This window comes from Nerophis ophidion, linkage group LG21, assembly GCF_033978795.1.
Source record: "Nerophis ophidion isolate RoL-2023_Sa linkage group LG21, RoL_Noph_v1.0, whole genome shotgun sequence".
In the NCBI taxonomy this organism is placed as follows: domain Eukaryota; kingdom Metazoa; phylum Chordata; class Actinopteri; order Syngnathiformes; family Syngnathidae; genus Nerophis; species Nerophis ophidion.
Genome location: NC_084631.1, coordinates 29558064 through 29585937, shown reverse-complemented (window position 1 = coordinate 29585937; position 27874 = coordinate 29558064). Strand labels below are relative to the sequence as shown.

Below are 27874 nucleotides of genomic sequence, written 5' to 3'. Positions count from 1 at the left end.
AAACAATGATACATTTATAACAAATGACATGAGAATATAAAATAGTGGCACACTGCTTTACTTAAGTTTTCTAAAAATATATATGTACACGGCACAATGTGAGCATATGATCGGTGTTAGCAAAATATACATTTCAAATGTCCTTAAAACAATTACAGACAATACAGCAAACAGTGAGCCAAACTTGTGGTCGTGCTCGGTGTTAAATTTTCACATTTCAACACAGGCCAACTATCTACTGTTATTATTTTATGGAGGTTTAGGGCCATCCTAGAAGCTTCCAAAATCATTTAGAATAGTGCAAAAAAGGCTTAAATGAGCCTGAACATTCGAGATAGGAATAATTTTTAAATGGCGGAAAAATGTGGCCTGTTTTGCAGTAATTAACTTATTTACTATTAAAAGATGTTAACTGCTGAGACTTGAAAAGTTAAAATAAAAAATAAAAAATGTTTTACTACTTGTATTTGGATGTGAAAAGCTAAAATTTGGCCAGGATATGAATCATTTGGGTATTTAAAAAGACACTAAAAATGCAAAAAGATGTGCAGTCTGTGTGTCTTGCTATTTTTCACCATGAAAGTGGACTTTTTTTTTTTTTAATAGCTGCATGAATAATTCATGAGCGCATCAAACCTGAAGCATTGTAGCGGGAGGCGGCTTCAGAGGGACCTGGCCCAGAGTGAACCTCTGAGCCTTGAACTGGCCCAGCTCCTCTTGGGTCAGATCGCTCTCAGGGGAGAACAGCCCGTCCGAGGCTCCGGCTGCTGCTGGGGGGGCCCGCGTCTGTCCGAACAAGCTTCCCGCGGACGGGCCGGACCCGAAACCGCCTCCAAACGCCGCTTTGTTGTCAGCGGCTGCAGCGGAGGAGAAGCTGAAACCGGCGGCCGAGCCGAATCCTAAAGACGAAGCTGCGGGTTTGTTGCCGGACGGGCAAGCGAAGGAGAAGGACGACGCCGCCGGGGCAGCAGAACCTGCGGCGAAGGAGGAGCCGAACCCAGAGGGAGGTTGTGTCGGAGCCGGGATGGCGCTGCCGAACCCAGAGGGGGGTTGTGTCGGAGCCGGGATGGCGCTGCCGAAACCAGGAGAGGATGCTGCTGCCGCTGGAGATGTGAAACTGAAGGTACTGGCCTGGGCTGCTGGTGCCCCGAACCCTGAAAGAACCGGAATGACACATTTATACATGAAAACTCCTGTAATCAGAAAAAAAATAACTTCCATCCACCTTTCATTTTCAGCCCAAAGGTTGTTTTCAATTCAGCCCTCCTCATACCGTATTTCCTTGAATAGCCGCCGGGCATGTAATATGCGCCTGCCTTGAATTACTGCCGGGTCAAACTCGCTCTCCAAATCTATTAGCACATGCTTACTTTTACCACCGGGTCAAAGTCGTGACGTCACGAGTGACGCTTCCCCTGTCGTCATTTCCAAAATGGCGGAGGGGTTTTTTTTTTGCTTTTACTATGTGTAAACCAGGGGTCTTGTTCCATAGCCATACACAGTACACTGATTGTTGTGATATAAAACAAATTTAACACTCTTACTAATATGCGCCACACACTGTGAACCCACACCAAACAAGAATTACAAACACATTTCTGGAGAACATCAGCTCTGTAACACATAAACGCAACATAACACTTACCCAGAATGCAATGCATCCATGACTCTTACCGGCTATATTATACACCCCGCTAGCACCACTCCCCCCCCCTGTCCGTGCGTCGGTTGAGGTGGTTGGGGGCGCGTGTATAATATAGCCAAGAGTCATGGAATTGTGGGTAGTTATGTTGCGTTTATACGGTGTTACAGAGCCGATGTTCTCCAGAAATGTGTTTGGTGTGGGTTCACAGAGTGTGGCGCATATTAGTAAGAGTGTTAAAGTTGTTTATATCACAACCATCAGTGTAGAAGGTGTGGCTGTTGACCAAGTATGCATTGCAATCTCGTACGAGAAGCAGGGAAATGAATGCGTCCGGCCAGCACGCAGATAGCATGGTTTAAAAGTGGGTGCGATGACATGTTGTAGAGCAGTGGTCCTCAACCACCGGGCCGCGGCCGCAGAATAATTTGTTATTTTTTCTTTTTATCACACTAAATTTTTTACTGCATGCCATTGGTAAGCGCAGGGGTGAGAAGAGGTTTTAAAATTATTAGCGCCTGCTTACTTTTACCGCATGCCTTGAATGAGCGCAGGAGTGAGAAGAGGCTTTAAATTAATTAGCGACCCAGCGGCTATTCAAGTAAATACGGTATTCTAAAAAATATTCCAAGTCATTATTAATATTATTTAGGATTTTGTGAGCTTTTTTGGTGATTGTTGAATTGGCGGCAGCTTTTTTAGAAAGTTAGGCTAATTATTTTTCAATAACCACGACTCGCCTGTATAATGTAACTTTTATATAAAAATAAAAAAAATACACATTTGTTTAAAAATACATGTCAATATCATACGTATAAATACCTAAAATATTTTTTGCCCCCTGGCTAATTTCATTTTACAGCTTTATTTACACAAAATAAAATCATTTCTATTCTCAATTTTTTTCTGAGATAACTTAAAGTTGTACATTTGTCAAATTAATGGCACATACCCTGATTTTATGCCTGAAATTTATTGTATACAGCTTAATTCTCATAGGATTACATTACCAATCACCAAAGTATTTTTAAATGACCTTTTTCTCGTAAAAACACACAATTTTTTTTAATTACATAATTCTAAAAAAAACAAACTTGTTCCACACTTATTTAATGCATTTATCTGTTTTTTCCAGGTTTGTTTGATTTTTGTGATTGTTGCGGCCTAAAATGCCTGAATTCTCTGCAGCTTCTTTTAGGAAATGCAAATGTACAAACTTGCTTGAAGTGTTCCTTATAACCTCAAAAAGTACAGAATTTTAACAAAAAAATGGAAAACAAATACTGTATTGATGCTTTACTCATTTAATATTCCTTACCCATGAATTACCCCATTATGGAATGAATATAGTCTGTCCTATCCTATCTTAACATTGCCTGTCCTGTGTTTCACTACACTTGATGTCACTTCCTGTGGGAATCATTTGTTCATAAGCTTTCCTGAACCCAGCCTTGAAAGGGTCCCTGACAATACTGGCACTTATTTCCTAGTTCTGGACCTCTCTGCTCCAAACAGGACGGACCAAGCGAGAAAAGTGTAGTTTGCATTCAAAGAAGAATGGATTGAAAAAATGGAAGAGGCTTAAGCCATATGTGATCCTGAATATCAGGAGCACCCTTGAGGGGGAAAAAAATGAGTCAGAAATTGCGGAAAAATTGATAAAAGAGCAGAAAAGAAGCTTAAAAAGGAGGGAAAAAGAAGGTAAGCCACGAGTATTCTATTTCGTGTCCTCTTCCCTTGATGTTTTCCTTAAGATGCTTGAGGAAATGCTGAGAGAGCACAAGGAAACACAGACTATGAAGACTATGGAAGAGCAGGGAAGTGATTGTTTTAAATCAATTTTTTGCTCATAATCTTAACCCTATATTTTTTTTGCTCTATGCTCTAACCTGTAAAGCACTTTGGTCCAATTTTAAAATAGTTGTAAACGTGCTATATAAATAAAGTTGCATTGCCCTATCAAGGGGCAAAAACGGGATGAAAACAATAGTTTAATAAATGGGCTCGATGGATGAGGTCACACCAAGAGGGCGAGACATGGAGTCTGGCGATGAGAAGGAAGGAAGGAAGGAAGGAATAAAGTCTGTCACTTGGATAAATAGATAGACAGACAGATAGACAGACAGGTCTTTATTGTCATTGCACAAGTACAAACCCCGTTTCCATATGAGTTGGGAAATTGTGTTGGATGTAAATATAAACGGAATACAATGATTTGCAGATCATTTTCGACCCATATTCAATTAAATGCACTACAAAAACAAGATAATTGATGTTCAAACTCAAACTTTATTTTATTTTTTTTGCAAATAATAATCAACTTAGAATTTCATGGCTGCAACCCGTGCCAAAGTAGTTGGGGCATGTTCACCACTGTGTTACATCACCTAAACGTTTGGGAACTGAGGAAACTAATTGTTGAAGCTTTGAAAGTGGAATTCTTTCCCATTCGTGTTTTATGTAGAGCTTCAGTCGTTCAACAGTCCGGGGTCTCCGCTGCCGTATTTTACACTTCATAATGCGCCACACATTTTCAATGGGAGACAGGTCTGGACTGCAGGCGGGCCAGGAAAGTACCCGCACTCTTTTTTTACGAAGCCACGCTGTTGTAACACGTGCTGAATGTGGCTTGGCATTGTCTTGCTGAAATAAGCAGGGGCGTCCATGAAAAAGATGGCGCTTAGATGGCAGCATATGTTGTTCCAAAACCTGTATGTACCTTTCAGCATTAATGGTGCCTTCACAGATGTGAAAGTTACCCATGCCTTGGGCACTAATGCACCCCCATACCATCACAGATGCTGGCTTTTATACTTTGCGTCGATAACAGTCTGGATGGTTCGCTTCCCCTATGGTCCGGATGACTCGATGTCGAATATTTTCAAAACAATTTGAAATGTGGACTCGTCAGACCACGGAAAACGTTTCTGGATGTTGTTGATAAATGGCTTTCGCTTTGCATAGTAGAGCTTTAAGAGCTTTAACTTGCACTTACAGATGTAGCCACCAACTGTAGTTAGTGACAGTGGTTTTCTGAAGTGTTCCTGAGCCCGTGTGGTGATATCCTTTACAGATTGATGTCGGTTTTTGATACAGTGCCGACTGAGGGATTGAAGGTCACGGTCATACAATGTTGGTTTCCGGCCATGCCGCTTACGTGGAGTGATTTCTCCAAATTCTCTGAACCTTTTGATGATATTATGGACCGTAGATGTTGAAATCCCTAAATTTCTTGCAATTGCACTTTGAGAAATGTTGTTCTTAAACTGTTTGACTATTTGCTCACACAGTTGTAGACAAAGGGGTGTACCTTGCCCCATCCTTTCTTGTTAAAGACTGAGCACTTTTTGGGAAGCTGTTTTTATACCCAATCATGGCGCCCACATGTTCCCACTTAGCTTGCGCACCTGTGGGATGTTCCAAATAAGTGTTTGATGAGCATTCCTCAACTTTATCAGTTTTTATTGCCACCTTTCCCAACTTTTTTGTCATGTGTTGCTGGCATCAAATTCTAAAGTTAATGATTATTTGCAAAAAAAAATGTTTATCAGTTTGAACATCAAATATGTTGTCTTTGTAGCATATTCAACTGAATATGGGTTGAAAATGATCAGCAAATCATTGTATTCCGTTTATATTTACATCTAATACAATTTCCCAACTCATATGGAAACAGGGTTCGTACAACGAAACTTTGTTTTCAGCACAAAATCGTTCAAGATTAGACAAACAGTGTACAGGGTTACAGAACAGGAACGCTGATGGGTCGCCATAAGGCGCTCCGTAAAAGATAGGAAAAGGTAAAACGCTGGGGGAACGACGACTAAAAAAATACAATCTAGAGCGTCTTTAGCTCAATACAATCTATTGAGCTAAAGACGCGGACCAGGGCCAAGGAGTCTATACAAGTACAGTTAGTCATCTTCACATGACTCAAAAACTACCGTAAATTCATACACTTTGAACCCTGCCGCTTATAAAGCGGTGCAACTAATTACTGGATTTGTCCTTCGCTGACGGCCATAATGTTTTTTGTTCAATCGCTTCCATTAAACCCAAGCAGTGACACTAAAATTGTGTGTAATTGTTTGTGCTACGGTGCCATCTTTTGGACATGTTTACCTACTCAGTGGCCTAGTGGTTAGAGTGTCCGCCCTGAGATCGGTAGGTCGTGAGTTCAAATCCCGGCCAAGTCATACCAAAGACTATAAAAATGGGACCCATTACCTCCCTGCTTGGCACTCAGCATTAAGGGTTGGAATTGGGGGTTAAATCACCATAAATGATTGCCGGGCGCGGCACCGCTGCTGCCCACTGTTCCCCTCACTTCCCAGGGGCTGATCAAGGGTGATGGGTCAAATGAAGAGAAATTTTGCCACATCTAGTATTTGTGTGACAATCATTGGTACTTTAACTTTAACTTTTAACGTTTACAACCTGCGGGTGCTGCGGTTTGAAAATGTACTTCCTGTTTTAATGCCTCGAACCGGATGTACAACTGTCATTAGCATTTTTGCTCAAAATGATTAACATCACTCCAAATTTTACAATTGAACTAAAACAATTCTTACTGACTAAACCGTCCCATGTGTGATGGCTGTAGGAGTGTTTTCATGCATGTGTGTACGTGACATCAAATGTAATCAAGCTAGCGATGTTATCAATAGCTAATATGCTCACAGGTTCACAAGTGGCTGTGTTATTATTGTTAACTTACAATGGAATTTATTTTTTTGTATTGTTTCACTTTCACAAACTCCTCAGTAAATTCACCAAAACGTCACCGTGGATTTATTGAGTCGGTTAAGCTGATTGGCGCGCTAACTCGCGCAGCCAGTAGGTCCATTACGATGACTTCTGTTTTGTTTGATCAGCTGTTTTACTGCCATGTTATAAACATTTACAAAATATTTCTGCGTAAATAGATAATTTCACAACATTAATATCTGCGGCTTACAGTCTGATGCGGCCAATACATGGAAAAATATTTTTCTTCTAAAATTTTGTGGGTGCGGCGAATGAAGTCGGGAATGACGGCCGGATTAATTTTCAGGAGCAAAAATTACACAAGGACAAATTTTTAGAGAAGTCATCTGGACACTGTGGGTACTTTCTAAAGCAGACTATGAATCATTACCTTTACTACCAAAATTTAAGGCGGAGGACCCGAATCCAGTTGGTGCTGAGCCGAATCCACTAGCCGACAATTGAGGCGCTGGATTTTTTAGTTCTGCAAGCTGCAAAAATATCACTGAGTTATTGCATCTATCACAAATACATGTATGCACAGGCAATATGAGTGACTCACCAAAGCTGCACGAGTCGATGGATTCATTATCTTCAGCTCCTGGACTCTGTTTCTCCACTGGTTGAGCAACTGATTGATTCCATTGAGCTAAAGATGTGGACCAGGGCCAAATATGAAGCACCTTTCACACCGATTCAAGACTCAAAAAGTCCTGGAAGACTTACATAACTCTTCAGGTCTCCTGATCCTTTGGAGGAGTAATACTCGAGCCTCAGTTCCTCTGGAGAAAGGTCTGCAAAGCCTACAGAGGACAGAAACAAAAGAAAATCACATGGCGTAGTGCTAACACACATGTTGTGGAAGTTTGATACCGACCAGATAGTGACGCCTTGGAGGCGCTGTAACACGAGAAGCCCCACTGGCCTGAGCTCTCCCAAACGGCCATGTCGCTCTGAATGATCTCCCTGAAATTACAATTTGGATGAAAAGGTTCCAGGTTAGGGTGTGTGTATGTATGTATGTATGTATGTATGTATGTACGTACAGACGCACACTTTAACATTAAAGGCCTACTGAAATCAGATTTTCTTATTTAAACGGGGATAGCAGGTCCATTCTATGTGTCATACTTGATCATTTCGCGATATTGCCATATTTTTGCTGAAAGGATTTAGTAGAGAATATCCACGATAAATTTCGCAACTTTCGGTGCCCTGCCTCTACCGGAAGTCGCAGACGATGACGTCATAAGTGTGGGGGCTCCTCGCATATTCCCATTGATTTTAATGGGAGCCTCCAACAAAAAGTGCGATTCGGACCGAGAAAACGAGAATTCCCCCATTAATTTGAGCGAGGATGAAAGATTTGTGTTTGAGGATATTGATAGCGACGGACTAGAAAAAAAAAGAAAAAAAAGAAAAAATGTTAAATAAAAAAAAACACGATTGCATTGGGACAGATTCCGATGTTTTTAGACAAATTTACTAGGATAAATCTGGGAAATCTCTTATCTTTCTATTGTGTAGCTAGTGTTTTAGTGAGTTAAATAGTACTTGATAGTCGGAAGGGTGTCTTGACGCGCAGTGTCTCAGGGGAGTCGAAGGTAGCTATGGACGGCACAAGCTCAGCTTTTCTCCGGTAAGAAATTACTTTTTAACCACAATTTTCTCACCGAAACCTGCTGGTTGACATTCGGTAGGGATCCATCTTGGCTTGACCGTGCTCTGATACATAGTAATGTTTCAACTGCAGGAATTTTAAACAAGGAATCACCGTGTGTTTGTGTGGCTAAAGGCTAAAGCTTCCCAACTCCATCTTTCTACTGTGACTTCTCCAACATTAATTGAAAAAATTGCAAAAGATTCAGCAACACAGATGTCCAAAATACTGTATATTAATGCCGTTAAAGGAGACAACTTTTGGCTATGTGTGTGCGCAGCGCTCATACTCCCTAAAAACCTGTGACGTCTTACGAACACGTCATCATTACACGACGTTTTCAACAAGAAACTCCCGGGAAATTTAAAATTGCAATTTAGTAAACTAAAAAGGCCTTATTGGCATGTGTTGCAATGTTAATATTTCATCATTGATATATAAACTATCAGACTGCGTGGTGGGTAGTAGTGGGTTTCAGTAGGCCTTTAAGTCATGGATGGCAGGGAATTTCTTACAGCTCAACTAGGACATCAGAGTTTGGTTATAGGTCCTAAAGGCCAGAAAAAGAAACTTTTACCAAAATCACAACATAAAAATAGGGCTGGGCGATATATCTAATATACTCGATTAAGGGTGTAATGGTACGTGTATTTGTATTGAACCGTTTAGGTACAAGGGTTTTGGTTCGGTACCGGGGTGTACTGAACGAGTTTCTAAGCTAAAGTCTTAACAGGCTGCTTTGCTTCTTCTGCCTCAGCACCCAGCATTGTCCCACGCACACAACCATCCGATTGGTTACATATATAGTGGTAATAGACAATCAGCAGTGCGTATTCAGAGCGGTAACAGCCAATCAGCAGTGCGTATTCAGAGTGCATGTAGTAAATGCTTCAGCGTCTAGCAGACAGGCGTTCAGCAGGTGAGCATAAGGCAGCGTACTCTCCCCAAATGATAAAAAAACACCTCCCAGTCAACTAATAATAACATCACTATGAGCCCGTTGACCTTCTAGAAACTTAAACTGCAGCTCAGCTCGCTCGCAGTTCTGGCTTGAGGTGTTTTCTTATTGGTGCTTTTATTTTTTTTGTCTGTAATGCGTAGTTACAATTATATGCTTTTACTTGTAATTGTGTTGACTTGTGGACCCCAGGAAGACTAGTGTGTTGCTGTGGCAACCAGCTAATGGGGACCCTTAATAAAAATCAAAAATCAAGGCTGAATAGCTTTTAGCGTAACGTTAGCTCATTTTGCGGTGTGTGTGTGGTTGTGTGTGTGTTTTACGGACATAAAAACCTTTGAATGGCAACGTCCCTGTTATCTCATGTTGATAAAAATATAACATTTACATAATAAAAACCAACTACAGGCTTCCCAAATGCTGTGATAAATTAAGCATGATGAGTTGACTTGAAACTGTTTAATGTTGCACGTTTTATATGTAGAAGAAAAGTTTTGTAATTTGCAACAGTTTGAGGCAGTTTAATGTTGATTAACGTGGGCAGAATTATTTGTGTTGCCAATGTTAAAAGGATAAAGCCATTGTTTACAAATTTGGTAAATAATTAACCAAAAAATTTATATTTTGTGTTTTTCTTACTGTACCGAAAATTAACCGAACTTTGACCTCTAAACCGAGGTACGTACCGAACCGTAATTTTTGTGTAGCGTTAAACCCCTATTCTCGATATATCGCAGGTTTGTCTCTGTGCGATATAGAAAATGACTGTATCGTGATATTCGAGTATACGATCTAATGCAGTAGCTTTTAGCTAGGGCACTACACTACATGCGTTTCCCACTCTTTCTTGTCTCTGCTTCTCAGAAAGACATAAAACAAGCGCACATTCTTACATACGTCCCATACGTGCAACGTCATACGCTCTCGCGGAGCAGAGCGGTAGCGGCATGGTAACGTTAGCTGTGGTGCGAGTCGTAATACGAGAGAGACAAGGTGCGAATTTGGTAACAAATGAAAGAAGACTTAATTCCCAAGAAAAACAGCACGGGGTCTATCGTCTGGCGGTGGTTTGGCTTCAAGCGCAAAGACGTTGAACAATTATGCGGCAAAAGCATTGCTACAAAAAGTAGCATTACTGCTAATGCATTTGAAAAGTCACACGCTAGAGAATGAAGAGTGCTTGAAACGCCGCATGTCAACACCCACAAAGTGCCGAAGCAACCGTTTCCAGATCAAAACCATCTGGAAAAAAAAAGTCAAGAACAGAAGGAAGTGAAGTGAATTATATTTATATAGCGCTTTTTCTCTGGTGACTCAAAGCGCTTTACATAGGGAAACCCAATATCTAATTTTTACATATAAACAAGTGTGGGTGGCACTGGGAGCAGGTGGGTAAAATGTCTTGCCCAAGGACACAACGGCAGTGTCTAGGATGGCGGAAGCAGGGATCGAACCTGCAACCCTCAAGTTGCTCGCACGGCCGCTCTACCAACCGAGCTATACCACCCCAAGGAGAACCTACCACATAGCGAAGGACTTACGCTATTTGATTTCCTATTATGCAGCTCATTTTTATTTGACCGTTATTGAAATATCTTGTGTGACATCATGCACTAAAGTGCACTTAACTTGTTTTTAACTATTGTAGTGGTGTTCTTTACAAAAGTGCACTTAATTTTAGTGCTGTTTTGATATGTCATCTTAGTGACATCATGCACAAAAAAGTGCACTAATAGTTTTTTTTTAAATGTCTGACAATCTTGCACTTTCTGTTTTGAAATTACATGAATGTTTGTGTCACTGTTTGATAAATACAGTTTTGGTAAATTGACTTAGTTGTGATTTCCCTCTCTGCATGAATGTTTAAAATGAGCATATATTAATGCAGTATGAAGAAGAATGTTTTAATGTAGACACATAAAATCATCATACTGCTGTGATTATATGCATCAAGTATTAAATCAAGGCTAAGGCAAAATATTGAGATATATATCGTGTATTGTGACATGGCCTAAAAATATCGAGATTTTAATAAAAGGTCATATCGCCCAGCCCTACGCTGACCACAGACGTGGTCTAGTAGGACCACAGAACCGTACATGTGTGACAGTATATTACATCGTCTGGGAATTAAAAATTGGCTGCCTGCAAATTAATTTTTTATCTGAATTTGATACATTTTGTATTATTTGCATAGCTACTAAGGGTGTAACGGTTCGGTACGTACCTCGGTTTAGAGGTCACGGTTCGGTTCATTTTCGGTACAGTAAGAAAACAACAACATAATTTTTTGGTTATTTACCAAATTTGTAAACAATGGCTTTATCCTTTTAACATTGGGAACACAATAGTAATTCTGCCCACGTTAATCAACATTAAACTGCCTCAACTTGTTGCTCAGATGAAATAAAATGACAAAACGTTTCTTCTACACATAAAAAGTGCAACATTAAACAGTTTCAAGTCAACTCATCATGCTTGATTTATTACAGCATTTGGGAACCCTGTAGTTGATTTTTATTATGTAAATGTTATATTTTTATCAACATGTGATAGCAGGGACCCTGCCATTCAAACTAGGCTTCTACATTACTAATGATTGATGTAACTATAGCTGAAAAAAATAGCACAATAGCAATAGGAGAGACTATTCATCCCTGAACACCATGGAGTTCATGTAGGCTTAATGATGCAATTACATTATTATATCACTAGCACTAGCTTACGCACGCACACACGCACACCGCAAAATGAGCTAACGTTACGCTAAAAGTTAATTATACCTCACCTTAAGCCAGGACTGCGAGCGAGCTGAGCTGCAGTTTGTTTCTAGAACGTCATCTAGAACGTTGGCTGGGAGGTGTTTATTATAATTCGGGGAGAGTCCGCTCCTCACCTGCTAAACACCTATCTGCTCCACGCTGAAGCGCTGACCACATGCGCTCTGAATACGCACTGCTGATTGGCTGTTACCGCTATATATGTAACCAATCAGATAGTTGTGTGGGTGGGACAATGCTGGGTGCTGTGTACAGACAGAGGCAGAACGGAGCGGAGCAACTTGTTAAGACTTTAGCTTAGGCGGCTACTCCAGATGTTCGTGTGGAAACTCGTTCGGTACACCTACGAACCGAACCGGAACCCCCGTACCGAAACGGTTCAATACAAATACACGTGCCGTTACACCCCTAATAGCTACGTTATTTATTTTATGTGGAAAGAGCATGTTTCTATTTTATTTATAAATTCTTTGTTTTTCTATTTTATTGATGTTATGTAATTATGTGTTACTTAAACGGTTTCTTGTCTCTGCTGTTAATACCCATCTTGACTAACTGGGTTAATAAAAGTGCCACTGACTGCTTACAGTACAGTTGTCATTCACTTCAATTTCAATGAATATACCTCAAAAATGAATATCTTTCTATAAATATTTTGACCGTAAAATATATTGAGATATATATCGAATTTAAGTAAAAATATATTAAGACATATTTTTTTCATCCATATCGCCCAGCCCTTTGTTGAGGCAATTGATAACTCACAGTTTTTGCTCATCGTCTTCACTTGGTCCTCCTTTTCCTCTTCCTCCCCGCTCATAGTCATTGTGGTCGGCGAGTGTGGAGAATCTGTTGTGCGAAGAGAAGCTCTTCTCGTCTTGTCCTCTCCCACCCCACTGATCAGTCCCACGGGAGGACGCCGGCTGGCCGAAGCCTCCCTTTTGTTGAGCCGGATTCACCCAAACCTTGTTCCCAAAGCCTGAAACACACAGAAGTGACATTGGAGCATCTTATCAAACTGCCCCAGACAGCCTGGGTTCTGTTCCAGGTAGTTTTTCCTTGTCTATGTCTGCAAATGCTTCAGTTGTTTTTTTTTCAATGTATGAGAAGCGTGGTTCTAGACCTGCCATCGGATAACTTCTGTCCTGACGTAATAGATATCAATAAAAAAATGTGCTTCTACATTGTCTGAAGAAAGCTGGTAACCGAGCAACACAGGAAGTGATCACTGGTCACACTAACAGCCAATCAGGTAACAGTTTCAACTATCAAGTTTGGTTGTGTGGCGATTGATTCTTTGCATGGAGTGGGAAGAGAAAATGAAAATAAAGAAATTGTGGACAAAAGACGAAAAGTCACCAAGACAGTACGGCACTGTGGAGGGGGCGTGGCCTGCGGGCCTGCCGCGGAACGGGGTGTGCAAGGACCGGCCTCGAAGACAGCGACGGGTGAGTAGATGGCCCAGGTGGACCTTGTTATCTAAATCACCTGTCGCCTTTATTAGCAGCAGCCGGTACGAGACACGGGGGTGGAGTTGGGAGCTGGAGAGAGAGCGAGCAATCCAGACTGTTGAGTCAAAGTAAAAGACTGTATTCAAAATGTCTACCGGGCTCACGGAAGATCTTCCGGATTCAGGAGAACCCTCACGGCAAAGAGACGTTTACAGGCACTTTTTTTGGATTCTTTCATAGGCACGGTAGTCAGACCAACGTGGTCTGTAAATGATGCAAGGCGCTCGTTCCTACCAAAACCGCAAATACCACACCACTTTAGCCGTGCCCACCCTTTAGGGCACAGCTGTAACTTTCAGGCAACTAACCCTGCAGAAAATAGTTCCTGTCAGATTTCTATGTTTACAATAAAAACAGCAGGGTTTCCATCGTCTGGCGGCGTTTCGGCTTCAAGTGGAAATATGTAATTTGTCAAGTGTGGGGAAAAAGCGTTGCTGTAAAAAGTATTACTCCTAATATGTAGCATCATTTGAAAAGTCACTCGCTAGAGAATGAAGAGAATTTCATAACCTTAGTAACATACCACATAATGAAGGACGAATACTATTTGATTTCCTATATGCAGCTCATTTTTATTTGACACTTAATATGTCTCTGACAATCTTCCAATTTACGTTTTGGAAATGACATGAATGTTTGTGCCATTGCTTAATAACTTAAATAAATACACGTTTGGTCAATTTACTTATTTGTGATTTCCCTCTCTGTATGAAAGTTTAAAAGTAGCATATATGAATGCAGTATGAAGAAGAATGTTTCAATGTAGACACATCGAATAATCATACTGCTGTGATTATATGCATGAAGTGTTCATTCAAGGCCAAGGCAAAATATCGTAATATATATCGTATATCGCGATATGACCTAAAAATATTGCGATATTAAAAAAAGGCAATATCGCCCAGCCCTACTTTGAAGGTAGAAAAGCGCTATACAAGTACAACCCATTTATCATTTATAATGTGCGCCTGTTTGTCTGTGAGAAGGAGAGATAGGAAAGAGTGGGAAGAGCCAAAAGTGTACGCCCACAGCTAAAAGTCGTGCGTGAGAACGTATACTCGAATATTACGATATAGTCATTTTCTATACCGCACAGAGACAAACCTGCGATATATCGTAGATATCGATATATCGCCCAGCCCTAAGTTACAGTTCCGGTATATTAAAAGAACGAACGTTTTTTGTTTTTCTTTGGACTGATGATTTTCATTATTCTCCTATAAACCCATTCATCCATCCATTCTTCTACCGCTTGTACCTACTGAAACCCACTACTACCGACCACGCAGTCTGATAGTTTATATATCAATGATGAAATATTAACATTGCAACACATGCCAATACGGCCTTTTTAGTTTACTAAATTGCAATTTTAAATTTCCCGCAAAGTATCCTATTGAAAACGTCGCGGAATGATGACGCGTATGATGACGCATGCGCATGACGTCACCGGTGGTAGCGGACATGTTCTTCCAGCACCGATCCCGGCTAAAAGTAGTCCGTTTTTATCGCATAATTACACAGTATTCTGGACACTGCGTTGCTGAATCTTTTGCAATGCGTTTAATTAATAATGGAGACTACAAAGAAGAAAGATGTTGGTGGAAAGCAGTGTATTGCAGCCGGCTGTAGCAACACAGACACAGCCGGTCTTTCTCTGTTTGTTGTGAAACTTTAATATGGAACAGAGCGGTCAAGCGAACATGGTTCTCTACCACATGTCAACCGGCAGGTTTCGGTGAGAAAATTGTGGTAATAAATCGGCTCTTACCGTAAACATGAGCGGAGCTTGTGTCGTTCCTCCAGCAGCTGTCAAAGAGCCAGCTGCAACTTTCTTGGCTCCTCCGTGGCTTCCCTCAGAGACACTGGCGGTCAACACACCCTTCCGACTTTCAGGTATGACTATATAATCTCACTAAAACACTAGTAACACAATAAGCAGATAAGGGATTTTCCAGAATTATCCTAGTAAATGTGTCTAATAACATCTAAATCGCCCCACTGCCCTCGTCTTTTCTTTTTTTTTTTCTTGTAGTCCTTCACTCTCATCGTCCATGAATCTTTCATTCTCGCTCAAATTAATGGGGAAATTGTCGCTTTCTCGGTCCGAATCACTCTAGCTGCTGGTGGCCATGATTGTAAACAATGTGAGGAGCTCTACAACCAGTGACGTCACATGCACATCGTCTGCTACTTCCGGTATAGGCAAGGCTTTTTTATCAGCACCAAAAGTTGCAAACGTTATAGTCGATACGAAATCCTTTCAGCAAAAATATGGCAGTATCGCGAAATGATCAAGTATGACACAGAATGGACCTGTTATCCCCGTTTAAATAAGAAAATCTAATTTCAGTAGGCCTTTAAGTGAAAACCGAACTTGTTTTTTATATTGCTTTTTGGCACGAAAAAACAGAATGTACAAGCTGGTAGAGAAGGCCAGTAACGTACTGGGAGTGGAGCTGGACTCTCTGGCGGTGGTGTCAGAGAGGAGAAGTCTAGCAAAACTCCTAGCAATTGTGGACAACACCTCCCACCCACTACACTCGGACCTTGCGGAGAGAATGAGCAGGTTCAATGGAAGGCTCAGACTCCCAAAATGTAACACGGAACAACACAGGTGGTCCTTCATACCGACAGCCATCAGACTGTATAATGCATACCGTATTTCCTTGATTAGCCACCAGGCATGTAATATGCGCCTGATTTTAATTACTGCCGGGTCAAACTCGCCCCCCAAATCTATTAGCACATGCTTACTTTTACCACCGGGTCAAAGTCGTGACGTCACGAGTGACGCTTCGCTTGTCGTCACTTCCAAAATGGCGGAGGAGTTTTTTTTGCTATTACTTTTTGTAAACCAGGGTTCTTGTTCCAAAGCCATACAGATCACACTAATGGTTGTGATATAAAACAATTTTAACAATCTACTAATATGCGCCACACTCTGTGAACCTTAACCAAACAAGAAATAACAAACACATTTCCGGAGAACATTGGCTCTGTAACACATTATAAACGCAACATAAGAATTACCCAGAATTCCGTCCATCCATGACTCTTGGCTATATTATTCACCCCCCACCCCTTCTCCGTGCGTGGATTGGGGGCGCGTGTATAATATAGCCAAGAGTCATGGATGCATTAGAATTCTGGGTATTTCTTATGTTGCGTTTATAATGTGTTACAGAGCCAATGTTCTCCAGAAATGTGTTTGTTATTCTTGTTTGGTTAGGGTTCACAGAGTGTGGCGCATATTAGTTAGCGTTTTCAAGTTGTTTATATCACTACCATCAGTGTAAACGGTATGGCTGTTGACCAAGTATGCGTTGCAATCTCGTATGAGAAGCAGCGAAATGCATGCGTCCTAGCATGGTGTAAGGGTGGGCGCGATGACAGCTTATTTTATTAATTTTTTTTATCAAACTCAATTTTTTTACTGAGTTGCATTGGTAAGCGCAGGGGTAAGAAGAGGTTTTAAAACGATTAGCGCCTGCTTACTTTTACCGCATGCCTTGAACAAGCGCAGGAGTGAGAAGAGGTTTTAAATTAGCCTATGTTCCTTTTTGACTGCACTTAAATGTAGAATATATTTATATTATTCATATATATATATTATATATATATATAATATGTCATATATTATTTATTATTAATATTGTTGTTTATTGTGAGCGAACTGTGGAGCTGAATTTCCCCCAGGGATCAATAAAGTACTTTCTATTCTATTCTATTGTTTTCAGTGGTATTTTTTGTATTTCAAACCTAAATTCAGATAAACCAAATCGTTTCCAGTTTTTCAATTCCCATCCATGAAACAAAAATATCAACGACCGAAATATAGACTGACCATAAAAGCGCCGAGCTATTTTTTTTTTTACTTAAAAAAATAAATAAAAGGGAATATCTGACCTCCACCTCCTCTGGACTGCGGCGGAGACGAGGGGCTGTTGTATCCGCTTCCTCTTCCTCCACCACCACCACCACCTCCCGGGTGTTCGTTCCAGCATGAATTGCCATAACGACAACGTCCCTGGAGAAAGAAGTGACACACAGTCATGTTGTTACAAGCAGCTCACTCCGTCTCCTTCGGTTCACGTTTGAACAGCATAGAGTCGTAGGATAATGACGTCACCCCGGAAGTGAACAAATAAAAGCAGCGACAAGTTTGCGTTTTTTAAATCACCTTGTGTTTTTATTTATTAACCTGTTTAGTAGGCTTAATAATAGCTGGAAGAAACGTCCTAGTTCAAAAATTTAAAAATAAACACTTCCCTAAATGTTTGATAAAAGTGGTCCACCAAAGACTGTTGCATTCTGGGGGAACTCCTTCCCTCCTATTGATTTCCATCCATCCATCCATTCTTACCGCTTATTCCCTTTCGGGGTCGCGGGGGGCGCTGAGGAAACTAAATTAAAAAGTAAACGTCAAAATAATTCATAAATTTTCCCCATGTAACTCTTATTGTGACAAATTCTTACAAGAGGTTCCTCCAGAATGCAAAATAATACATTACCCATTTTTTTATTATTTTTTTTGTCCCTTCTCCCATTGATTCATTGATAATGTGTAGCGCATTAATGAAGCTCTACATAAAACGAGAATGGGAAAGACTTCCACTTTCAAAGCTTCAACCATTAGTTTCTTCAGTTCCCAAATGTTTATTGAGTGTTGTTAAAAGAAAATGCGAAGTAACACAGTGATGAACATGTCCTTTCCCAACTACTTTGGCATGTGTCGCAGCCATGAAATTCTAAGTTAATTATTATTTGAAAAAAAAGATAAAGTTTACGAGTTTGAACATAAAATATCTTGTCTTTGTAGTACATTCAATTGAATATGGGTTGAAAAAGATTTGCAAATCATTGTATTCCGTTTATATTTACATCTAACACAATTTCCCACACTCATATGGAAACGGGGTTTGTTTACATACACACACACACACACATACATACATACATACATACATACATACATATATATATATATATATATATATATATATATATATATATATATATATATATATATATAGTCCCTGAAATTCAAGTATTTCTTCTATATTTATATGTATATATATATGAAATAGATACTTGAATTTCATTGAATTACAGCTCTATATATATTATATATATAAGAAATGCTTGAATTTCAGTGAATTACAGCTATATATATATATATATATATATATATATATATATATATATACATATATATATATATATATATATATTTATATGTCTATATATAAGAAATATCGTATTTCCTTGAGTAGCCGCTGGGCATGTAATGTGCGCCTGCTTTGAGCGCCTGCCTGGAATTACTGCCGGGGCAAATTCGCTCCCAAATTAATACTTTTGCCGCTGGAACAAATTTGTGACGTCGCGAGTGGCACTTCCCCTACCGTCTTTTACAAAATGGAGGTGGAGTCTTTTTTTGCTAATTCTATGTGTAAACCAGGGGTCTTGTTCCACAGCCATACAGATCACACTAATGGTTGTGATATAAAACAACTTTAACACTCTTAATAATATGCGCCACACTCTGTGAACCCACACCAAACACATTTCTGGAGAACATTGGCTCTCTAACACATTATAAACGTAGCATAACACTTACCCGGAATGCAATGCATCCACAACTCCTGGCTACACCATACACCCGCAGCACCCCCCCCCCCCCCCCCCCCCCCCGCGTTGGTTGAGGTGGGCGGGGTTGGGGGCACGTGTATAATATACAGGTAGCCAAGAGTCACGGATGCACGGCATTATGAGTAATCCTTATGCTGCATTTATAACCCACACAGCAAGATACTCCTATACAGGTCCGCCTTCAGTCCACCCAAGCCGCGTGACTGTCGACATGCGTTTGGGCCCCTCGTAGATGAGCTCCGCCTCTGAAAATTGCACTGTTTGCTAATTCGCGCCGCCCCTCAGGAAAGGCCCACCCACACGGATACAGAGCGGATCTATGTCTCTGGCCGTCGACCTACGCTGGGCGCGCGCCTAATGTGTACACACATGACCTCGCAGACATTTCAAATTTACTTTCTGCACGACGATCGAACTTCGACGGACTAGCTCGAATGTAAGTAATTTCTTGCTATATACATTCATAGTAAAGATTGGGGCTTTTGTGTTTCCAACATCATTTATGTATGATTGTAATGACATTGTTTAGTATTACTTAAGGACTAAGTAAAACTATTTATTCTGTAAAAAAGGCTATTTTATTTCAAATGGAATAGCAATATGTATTTTAACATATTCTGCCGAAATTGCTATGTATATTTTGATGCTTTGCGAGCAAGCTACGGCTCGCGTCGCAAACAAAGGAACTTGCTAGCTAAAGCTAGCCCAGGCCGCACGATATCTCTCTTGATTCTTTGTTTTATAAACGTTTAGGTTGTCGCTCATAAGAATGCACACTGACTTGTTGATAAAGTACGGGGTAAAAGTTGTTAAATTGTTGTAAAAACCGGACTTTTATATGCTAAATGCTCTTATAAGCTAGTCCACGATTAGCTATATGCTATGTAGCATTAAGCTATAGCTTAATGCTACAGCTTAATGCTACATACTCCTTTTCCTGCTCAGGGAATAGTGGCGGTTGATAACCAAGAGAGGTTTCAAAGGGGGTTAAACCAGTAGCAGAACTTAATTGAGAGTTGTGGGCGTACTCAACCCAGGAAAGATGGGCACTCCACTGCGTGGGATTATTTTCTGTCACACATCTTAATGCGGCTTCCAGCTCCTGATTTGCCTGTTCTGTCTGCCCATTAGATTGGGGGTGAAAACCGGAGGAAAGACTGACTGTCGCACCAATTGACTTACAAAACAGCCACCATATTTGAGAGGTGAATTGTGGTCCACGGTCCGAAACAATGTCCAACGGCAGTCCATGTAGACGGAAGACATGATTAACCAGGAGATTTGCAGTTTCCAATGCTGTCGGCAGTTTGGGTAGAGCCACAAAATGACAGGCATTGGAAAAACAGTCAATTATAGTGAGTATTACTGTATTACCTTGGGACGGTGGCAGTCCTGTGACAAAGTCCAGAGAGATATGAGACCATGGCCGAGAAGGTACCGGGAGCGGCTGGAGAAGTCCAGAGGGTGGACGGTGTGAAGACTTGTTTTGGGCGCAGACAGAGCAGGCAAGGACATACTTCCGTGTGTCATCATCCATTGAAGGCCACCAAAATCTACATTTGAGCAGGTTGAGTGTGCGAGTGACTCCAGGGTGGCAGAAAAATCGAGCAGTGTGGATCCATTGCAACACTTGAGAACGGACAGAGTTAGGCACATAGAGGCGGTTATTGGGTCCATTACCTGGATCGGGATCTGTGCGTTGAGTCTCTTTCACCTTTGCTTCGATCTCCCAAGTAACGGCTGCAACAATGCGAGTGGAAGGGAGAATGGTCACTGGGTCAGAGGGGGAGTCAGAACTGGTGAATTGGCGAGAGAGGGCATCTGGCTTGGTGTTCCTGGAGCCTGACCAATAAGTTTGGACAAAATTAAATCTGCTGAAAAACAATGCCCACTGGGCTTGGTGTAAATTGAGTCTTTTAGCAGTTTGAATGTAAGAAAGATTTTTATGATCAGTCCAGACTATAAATTGCTTTTCAGCTCCTTCAAGCCAGTGTCTCCATTCCTCTAGTGCCAATTTGATGGCCAAAAGCTCCCGATTCCCTACATTGTAGTTCTTTTCAGTCGGATAAAACGACGAGAATAGAAAGCGCAGGGGTGGAGCTTGTCATCAAATGACAAATGGGTTGTACTTGTATAGCTCTTTTCTACCTTCAAGGTACTCAAAGCGCTTTGACACTACTTCCACATTCACCCATTCACACACACATTCACACACTGATGGAGGGAGCTGCCATGCAAGGCGCTAACCAGCACCCATCAGGAGCAAGGGTGAAGTGTCTTGCTCAGGACACAACGGACGTGACGAGGTTGGTACTAGGTGGGAATTGAACCAGGGACCATCGGGTTGCGCACGGCCACTTTTCCACTGCGCCACGCTATCAGAGCTAGACCGTTGAGATAACACTTCCCCGACTCCAGAGTCCGAGGCATCCACCTCTACAATGAACTGACGAGTTTGGTCTGGTTGCATTAACACTGGTGCGGTAGTGAATAAGTCCTTTAGTTTTCTGAATGCCGACTCAGCCTCCTCAGTCCAAGAAAAGGGAGTTGATGATGATGTTAAACAGCAAAGGGGTTGGGCAATTGAGCTGAAGTTGCGGATAGAGCGCCTATAAAAATTTGCAAAACCCAGGAACTGTCGGAGCTTCTGACGACTTGTTGGCTGTGGCCATTCTAAAACTGCCTTTATTTTTTGGGGGTCGGGTCTCACGTGTCCAGCCTCAATAATAAACCCCACAAAGGACAAAGAGTCACGGTGAAAATCACATTTCTCCGCTTTGACATACAATTAGTTTTCCAGAAGTCTTTGTAAAACTAGACGGACGTGTTTGATATGTTCAGCAGGGGACTGGGAGAAAATTAAAATATCGCCGAGATAAACGAAAACAAAATGGTTTAGAAAGTCTGTCAAAACATCATTCACAAGTGCTTGAAAAACAGCTGGGGCGTTGGTAAGACCAAAAGGCATGACCAAATATTCAAAATGTCCTATGGGGGTGTTAAAGGCTGTCTTCCACTCGTCCCCTTCTCTAATACGTACGAGGTGGTAAGCATTGCGCAGATCTAATTTTGTGAAAATGACAGATCCCTGTAATGGACCAAAGGATGCTGTGAGCAAAGGTAGTGGATATTTATTTTTGATAGTAATGTTATTCAGGCCACGATAATCTATGCAGGGACGTAAGGATTTGTCTTTCTTTTCAACAACAAAAAAAATCCGGAACCGATAGGGGAAGAAGATTGACGGATTAAACCTGCTGATAAAGACTCGTTTAGATATTTTTCCATCGCTTCTCTCTCTGGGCGTGACAAACTGAACAAGCGGCTAGAGGGCAAGGTGGCACCAGGAAGGAGCTCGATTGCGCGACGGTGAGGAGGAAGAGATAAGGCTTTGTCTTTACTGAAAACCTCTGCCAGATCATGATAACAAGTAGGGATGTTCGAAAGATCGGAGATTTCCAGAGAATTAGAGGGACCATCCTTAACTGACACCAGGCCAGAGCAAAGGTAATTAATGTGACACTTTTCACTCCAACCTATAATTCTACTATTTAACCATTAAATGTTGGGGTTGTGCGAACTCAACCAAGGATGTCCTAAAACGAGTGGTGTGTGTGGAGAAGAGATAATCTTAAATTGAATCTCTTCATGGTGGTTTCCAAAGTGGCAAAGTGCTAGCGTGACAGTACAGTGAGTAACATTAGCCAAAAGTTTCCCGTTAAGAGAATTGGCTGTAATGGGAGCTTTAAGTGCCTGTAGGGGGATGTTAGACTGTTTAGCTAACTCAAAATCTAAAAAAGTTGTCCTCCGCACCAGAATCGATCAATGCCGACAAAGGTAAGGAAAATTTACCCAACCTAATAAGGGTAGCCGGAAGTAACAATCGGGGACTACACCCTATTTTAGAATAGCTCACCAAAACTCCCAGGACTACTAGTGAGTCGGGTCTTTTTGGCCTGACTGGACAAGTGGAAATTAAATGACCCGATCCCCCACAATATAGGCACTGACTTAGCCTCATGCGCTGCTGCCTTTCTTCAGGAGACAGGGGTGCTGTGCCCAGCTGCATGGGTTCTTCTGTTGCCACAGGAGGTGGAGGACGTGGAATTTTTGCTGCTTTAATTGCTGGTCTGTGAACAGTTTGAGGAAATTTAGATTGACCATCAATAAGCACAGATTCCAACCATTGAAATGCTTAATATAGTTGAAGACTTACGGTCATTAGAAAGCATCACTGCACATCATAATGGCAGCTACAGATTCCATCTTGAAGATCTAAAAAAAATATTTGGGAATGTCCGGCGGGCCAAATTGAAAAGCTTAACGGGCCACATGTGGCCCTCGGGCCTTAATTTGATGAGGTCTGGTCCAGGGTGTACTCTGCCTTCCGCCCCAATGCAGCTAAGATGGGCTCCAGCAACCCCCCGCGACCCAAAAGGGACAAGTGGTAGAAAATGGATGGATGGATGGATTTTTCTTTTAATAATAAATGAAAACGGGTCCCGCAGACCCGAACACAACCCAAGAGTAAAGGTGTCTGCTAGGTCAAAACATGGTCTCTTCCTACTTACGAACAAAGTCAAAGAGGTTTATTTCAAAATCATTCATGGTTATTAGCCGGTTAGGACTGTGATGGTTCGATACAAGAAGGACATTGATGTTACCTGCACCTTATGTACCATGCATCCAGAGACTGCTTACCACCTGTTTTGGACTTGTGAAAGCAAGGCATCTGTTTAGTCTTGGACAATATGCATGACAAATTCGTGCTCTGTCTTAAATATGTGTGGGAAGGTTTCTCTATGTGGGTAGGGTTCTCCTGAGGCCAATGGATCTTCTGGAGCCCGGGTAGCAGGTTTGAATCAGGTCTTTTATTTGCGTATTCACCCATGTGCAGGACTTTTCAGTCTCGTGTGCTCGTGGTCGATTGTTCGTTTTGTCGTCGGGTGTGCGCGCTCTGCTCTCATCTGCCCTCCTCGCTCATGGCCGCGGCCCCTAGTGGCGTCGCCAGACAGATTTCACTGGGGCACGAGCCCCAGTGTTGATCTGCAGTGCCCCAGTAAAAATTTCACCAATAAAAAAAAAAAAACGCTTCAGAGTTTTAAGTCTACATAACATAGACAACAGCGCACATACTACTTAGCAGAGGTGTGGACTCAAGTCACATGACTTGGACTCGAGTCAGACTCGAGTCATGAATTTGATGACTTTAGACTCGACTTGACAAAATGTAAAAAGACTTGCGACTCGACTTAGACTTCAACATCAATGACTTGTACTTGAGCCTTTTGACTTGACATGACTTGCTACTTTCCCCAAAACCCAACGATTAAAAAGTCATTTAGGAGCGCTCCGTATCTGTCTGTGTCTGTCAGCGTGTGTGCGGTGACAGTGTGTGCGCTACCTGTCAGTACAACAGCCAATCAAATTACAACCACATTATTTTCATCACACAGCATTCAGCCAATCAAATTGCAGGAAAACCAACGAAAAAGCTCTCAAACAACACGCCAGTGAGGAAAAGTTATGCCAAAAATTGTTTTGTTCGGGTATAAAAACTATGACTTGGTCAACAAAAACAAATTGCCGTATGCAAAGCCTGCGGTTCGTTCGAAGATTACAGACAGACGCAACAACTTCCAACTTCGTTCAACATTTGAAGATGCACAAAGAAGGGTAAGTTTTGAATGTAAGATAACGTTTATTGGCCGAGTAACGTAACTTTTATTTGCTGTTTAGTTAAATCAGCGAGGCTGTAAACTCACTGCTAACGTTATAACCATTGACATCTTATAAGGGTACGCAGCATCGACCACTACTGACCACTGGTGCTGACGAGACGCGGGGCCGCCATCTTGGAGTGGTGATCCACTCCACTCAGTGCAATTCATTTGGCAGGAGCAATGAACTGTCAGCACATTTAATTCATTTTACCTCACTGAATACCACTGATATTCACACAGTTTTTCGTCATACTGTGATAAAGGACACATTTTTGGGCGTGTTCATAGTTTGCTTAAAGATAATAGAATATTCTTATATCCTATAAGTGACCAGACATCCAAGATCAAAACTGGGAATAATAATCCCAGAGAAGGGTAAAAAACGGTCAGCTATTTCTAAATTGAAGAAACAATATGATTAGGTTATATATACACATGTATATATCCTACATAAACAATGTATGAATACATTAGATATCTATATAGCTTATAGACTGTATTTCTGTTGCTGCAACAGCAGATAGTTTATTCTGTCTTGACACTTTGTATGAATATTTTCTATTACATTCTTCCCTTAAATGATCATGTTTACAGTGATTGTTTTAAATGTATTTTTCATGTATGTTGCTTTGGATAAAAGTGTCTGCCAACTTAAACATAAACATATATAAACACCTGAAAGTCTTTATATCTGTTGTGATCCGGCTTCCGGATCACACATTTCTAGTATGTTTAGTCCCCTTTTGTATTGTCCTACTATGTTTTGATCATGTTTTGGACTCTACCCATCCCATTTGTTAGCGTACTTCCTTATTTACATTCATCACCATGACAACTTAATTTGCTTTCACGCAATGAGTTACGCCTGCACTCTGTCATTGTATGTATATTCTCGCTAGCTTTTCACGCTCAGCCATTTGTTTATTCCAGCTCTCATGCTGTGTTTTGTTTTACTCTTTAATGTGTCTATGTGCCAGTTTAGTTCTCATTTTTGTATATCCTAGCGTCCTTTGTTTGTTTTATTCTACTAGCTCCAGCATTTTTGTTATATAGCTCTTTTTGTTATTTAAATAAATTGTGTATATCTTACCTTTGCTGTGTTCACTTGACGCATCCTCGAGGGAATCGAACCCGGCATCACAATGCCGAACCGGCGTAACAATATCAGCTAAAAGCACCAATCTGTTTCACTGGATTCAGAATAACAGCAAATTCTGTCTTACCCAACAAAGTTAATATTTGAATATTGTTACTAGAAGACTTATCCTGATTACAGTTATACTGTTAAGAAAGTATTGTCTTATACTTTGCCTAAAATGATAATGCATCATAATCAGTGGCGGCTGGTTAATTTTCCATAGGGCCGTGAATTCTAAAAAGTACAACTCTGTTCCTTGTTATTTTCATGTATTTGTTATGTTTTTTATGTGTACGCACACATCAACACACATACAGTATGAGATGAGATCAATGAGATAAGGTAAGAACAGGATAGAAACTGCTGTGGAACTAGTTACAATGCAATATGCCATGGAAATACAATGTTAACACCTTTGCGCAAATAAGTACAGTTGTACTTGTTTTTTCAAATGTGTTCATTCTGTAAAGGAATGAGTTAAATGTTTAAAATAACTGGTTAATAGTACTATTACGAAGTGCAATGTCAGCACAATTTTTTTATTATACTGTAAATAAATACAGCGTTTTAAAAGCATACACAATCTGTGTAAATGTATTAGTCTGTGGTTAAAAGGACTTGAAATGACTCAAAACTCAAAATGCAGGACTTGGGACTCGACTTGAGACTTGCCTGTCTTGACTTGGGACTTGACTCGAGACTCGAGGTCAAAGACTTGAGACTTACTTGTGACTTGCAAAACAATGACTTGGTCCCACCTCTGGTACTTAGTATGGTAATTGATTGCTACTGTATTCACTCCACGTAACAATGAGCACATGGCTAATTAATATGGTAATTTAATCACGTGTCGATAGAGACTTCAGTTGAGAGAGAGAGAGAGAGAGAGAGAGAGAGAGAGGGGATGCGAATCACTGCGTGAGGTAGGTAACGTTAGCCAACAACAATTTGTTAATTATATTATTTTGATTTTGATTTGACTCAAACTGTAACTCCTAGATGGATATCAGAAAGTTATTCACCCGCAGCAGGGAAGAAGCAGCGAGGAATGAGAGATGTAAGTGAAGTCCTAGCTAGCTAGGCAACATCATTGTTGATGGTAAGTTAGCTAACGTTATTCCTTGTATCAAGACAAACATATTCATTCGCTGTACGAGCTGTCGGGGGAATTTCCAATGAACATGAAACATAATGTTGGTTATTGTCTGCTGGTTCTGCATCAATGATGATTTGGAGTAAGCATGTGTGAGTTGAGTGCTTCTCAAATGGTTTATCTTCAGGAAGAAAAACATTTTTCCATATCATCAAGTCGTGAGCCAAATTTTTTAATCATTCAAGGTTATTTTTTTTTTATTTTTATTTTTTCCAAGATGGCGCTGCTGTAGTGGCTCTTGTATCATCCTTTTGTGTTTCCCTCTTGTTTTCATGTGTTATTATATTTCTTTGCCTTTTGGTCTGGGACCCTTTGGGACTGTGTGACAAGGGGTGCCACTTTTGTGACCTCTGTGGTGCTTTTTTTTGTGGACTTCTGGATCTGCCTCCCGGGAGCCTTTTGGCCATGGAGACCAGCTGCTGGGTCTCTGCCACACCGGAGTCCGTTTGGAGGGACTGGAGGAGATGCGGATGAGGGGACAGGGCTGCGGAGCTGGCACTGAGCGCTGGGACGGAGAGGCTTCGCGGTGTCTCGACTGGGTGAGCAGGTGTCGGACACCTCAGTCACCTTGGACGTATCCTCGCTCATCCATGCGGACTGGACACTGGCCGAGAGTGGAGTCGGCTGTCTTGGTTTCTTTGTTGGGTCTGCTTCTGTCTCTGGCCATGCTCCCTCCTCCCCAGCGGACGATGGCGTGGAACACCGCAGAGGCCACCACAGTGGATATGTTTCTTTTACTTTTTATTCATAGCTGTATGTAGAAGTGTCTGCTTGTATCTGCTGCTTTAATGTCTTTAATGTCCTCTGTGTTCTTTGATGTTTGATGTTTCCCTCTTACACACATGGAAAAGGGATGTGTACTATGGCTATGAGTTGTTGTTGTTTTTTGTTTTTTTTCCCCTTGGCCTCAG

At 41.2% G+C, this 27874-nt stretch overlaps 1 protein-coding gene across 1 annotated transcript; it reads right to left on the bottom strand.

Moving 5' to 3' along the window:
* Positions 1 to 42: 42 nt before the first annotated feature.
* LOC133540014 (nucleoporin NUP42-like) lies at positions 43 to 17424 on the bottom strand. Its single transcript, XM_061882463.1, has 7 exons — positions 17207 to 17424; positions 12552 to 12765; positions 7266 to 7354; positions 7115 to 7191; positions 6951 to 7037; positions 6780 to 6879; positions 43 to 1154 (listed from the first exon to the last, which is right to left on the bottom strand). Exons 1-7 carry the CDS (start codon positions 17352 to 17354, stop codon positions 631 to 633), a joined length of 1239 nt encoding a protein of 412 aa, XP_061738447.1. The 5' UTR covers positions 17355 to 17424; the 3' UTR covers positions 43 to 630.
* Positions 17425 to 27874: the final 10450 nt, after the last annotated feature.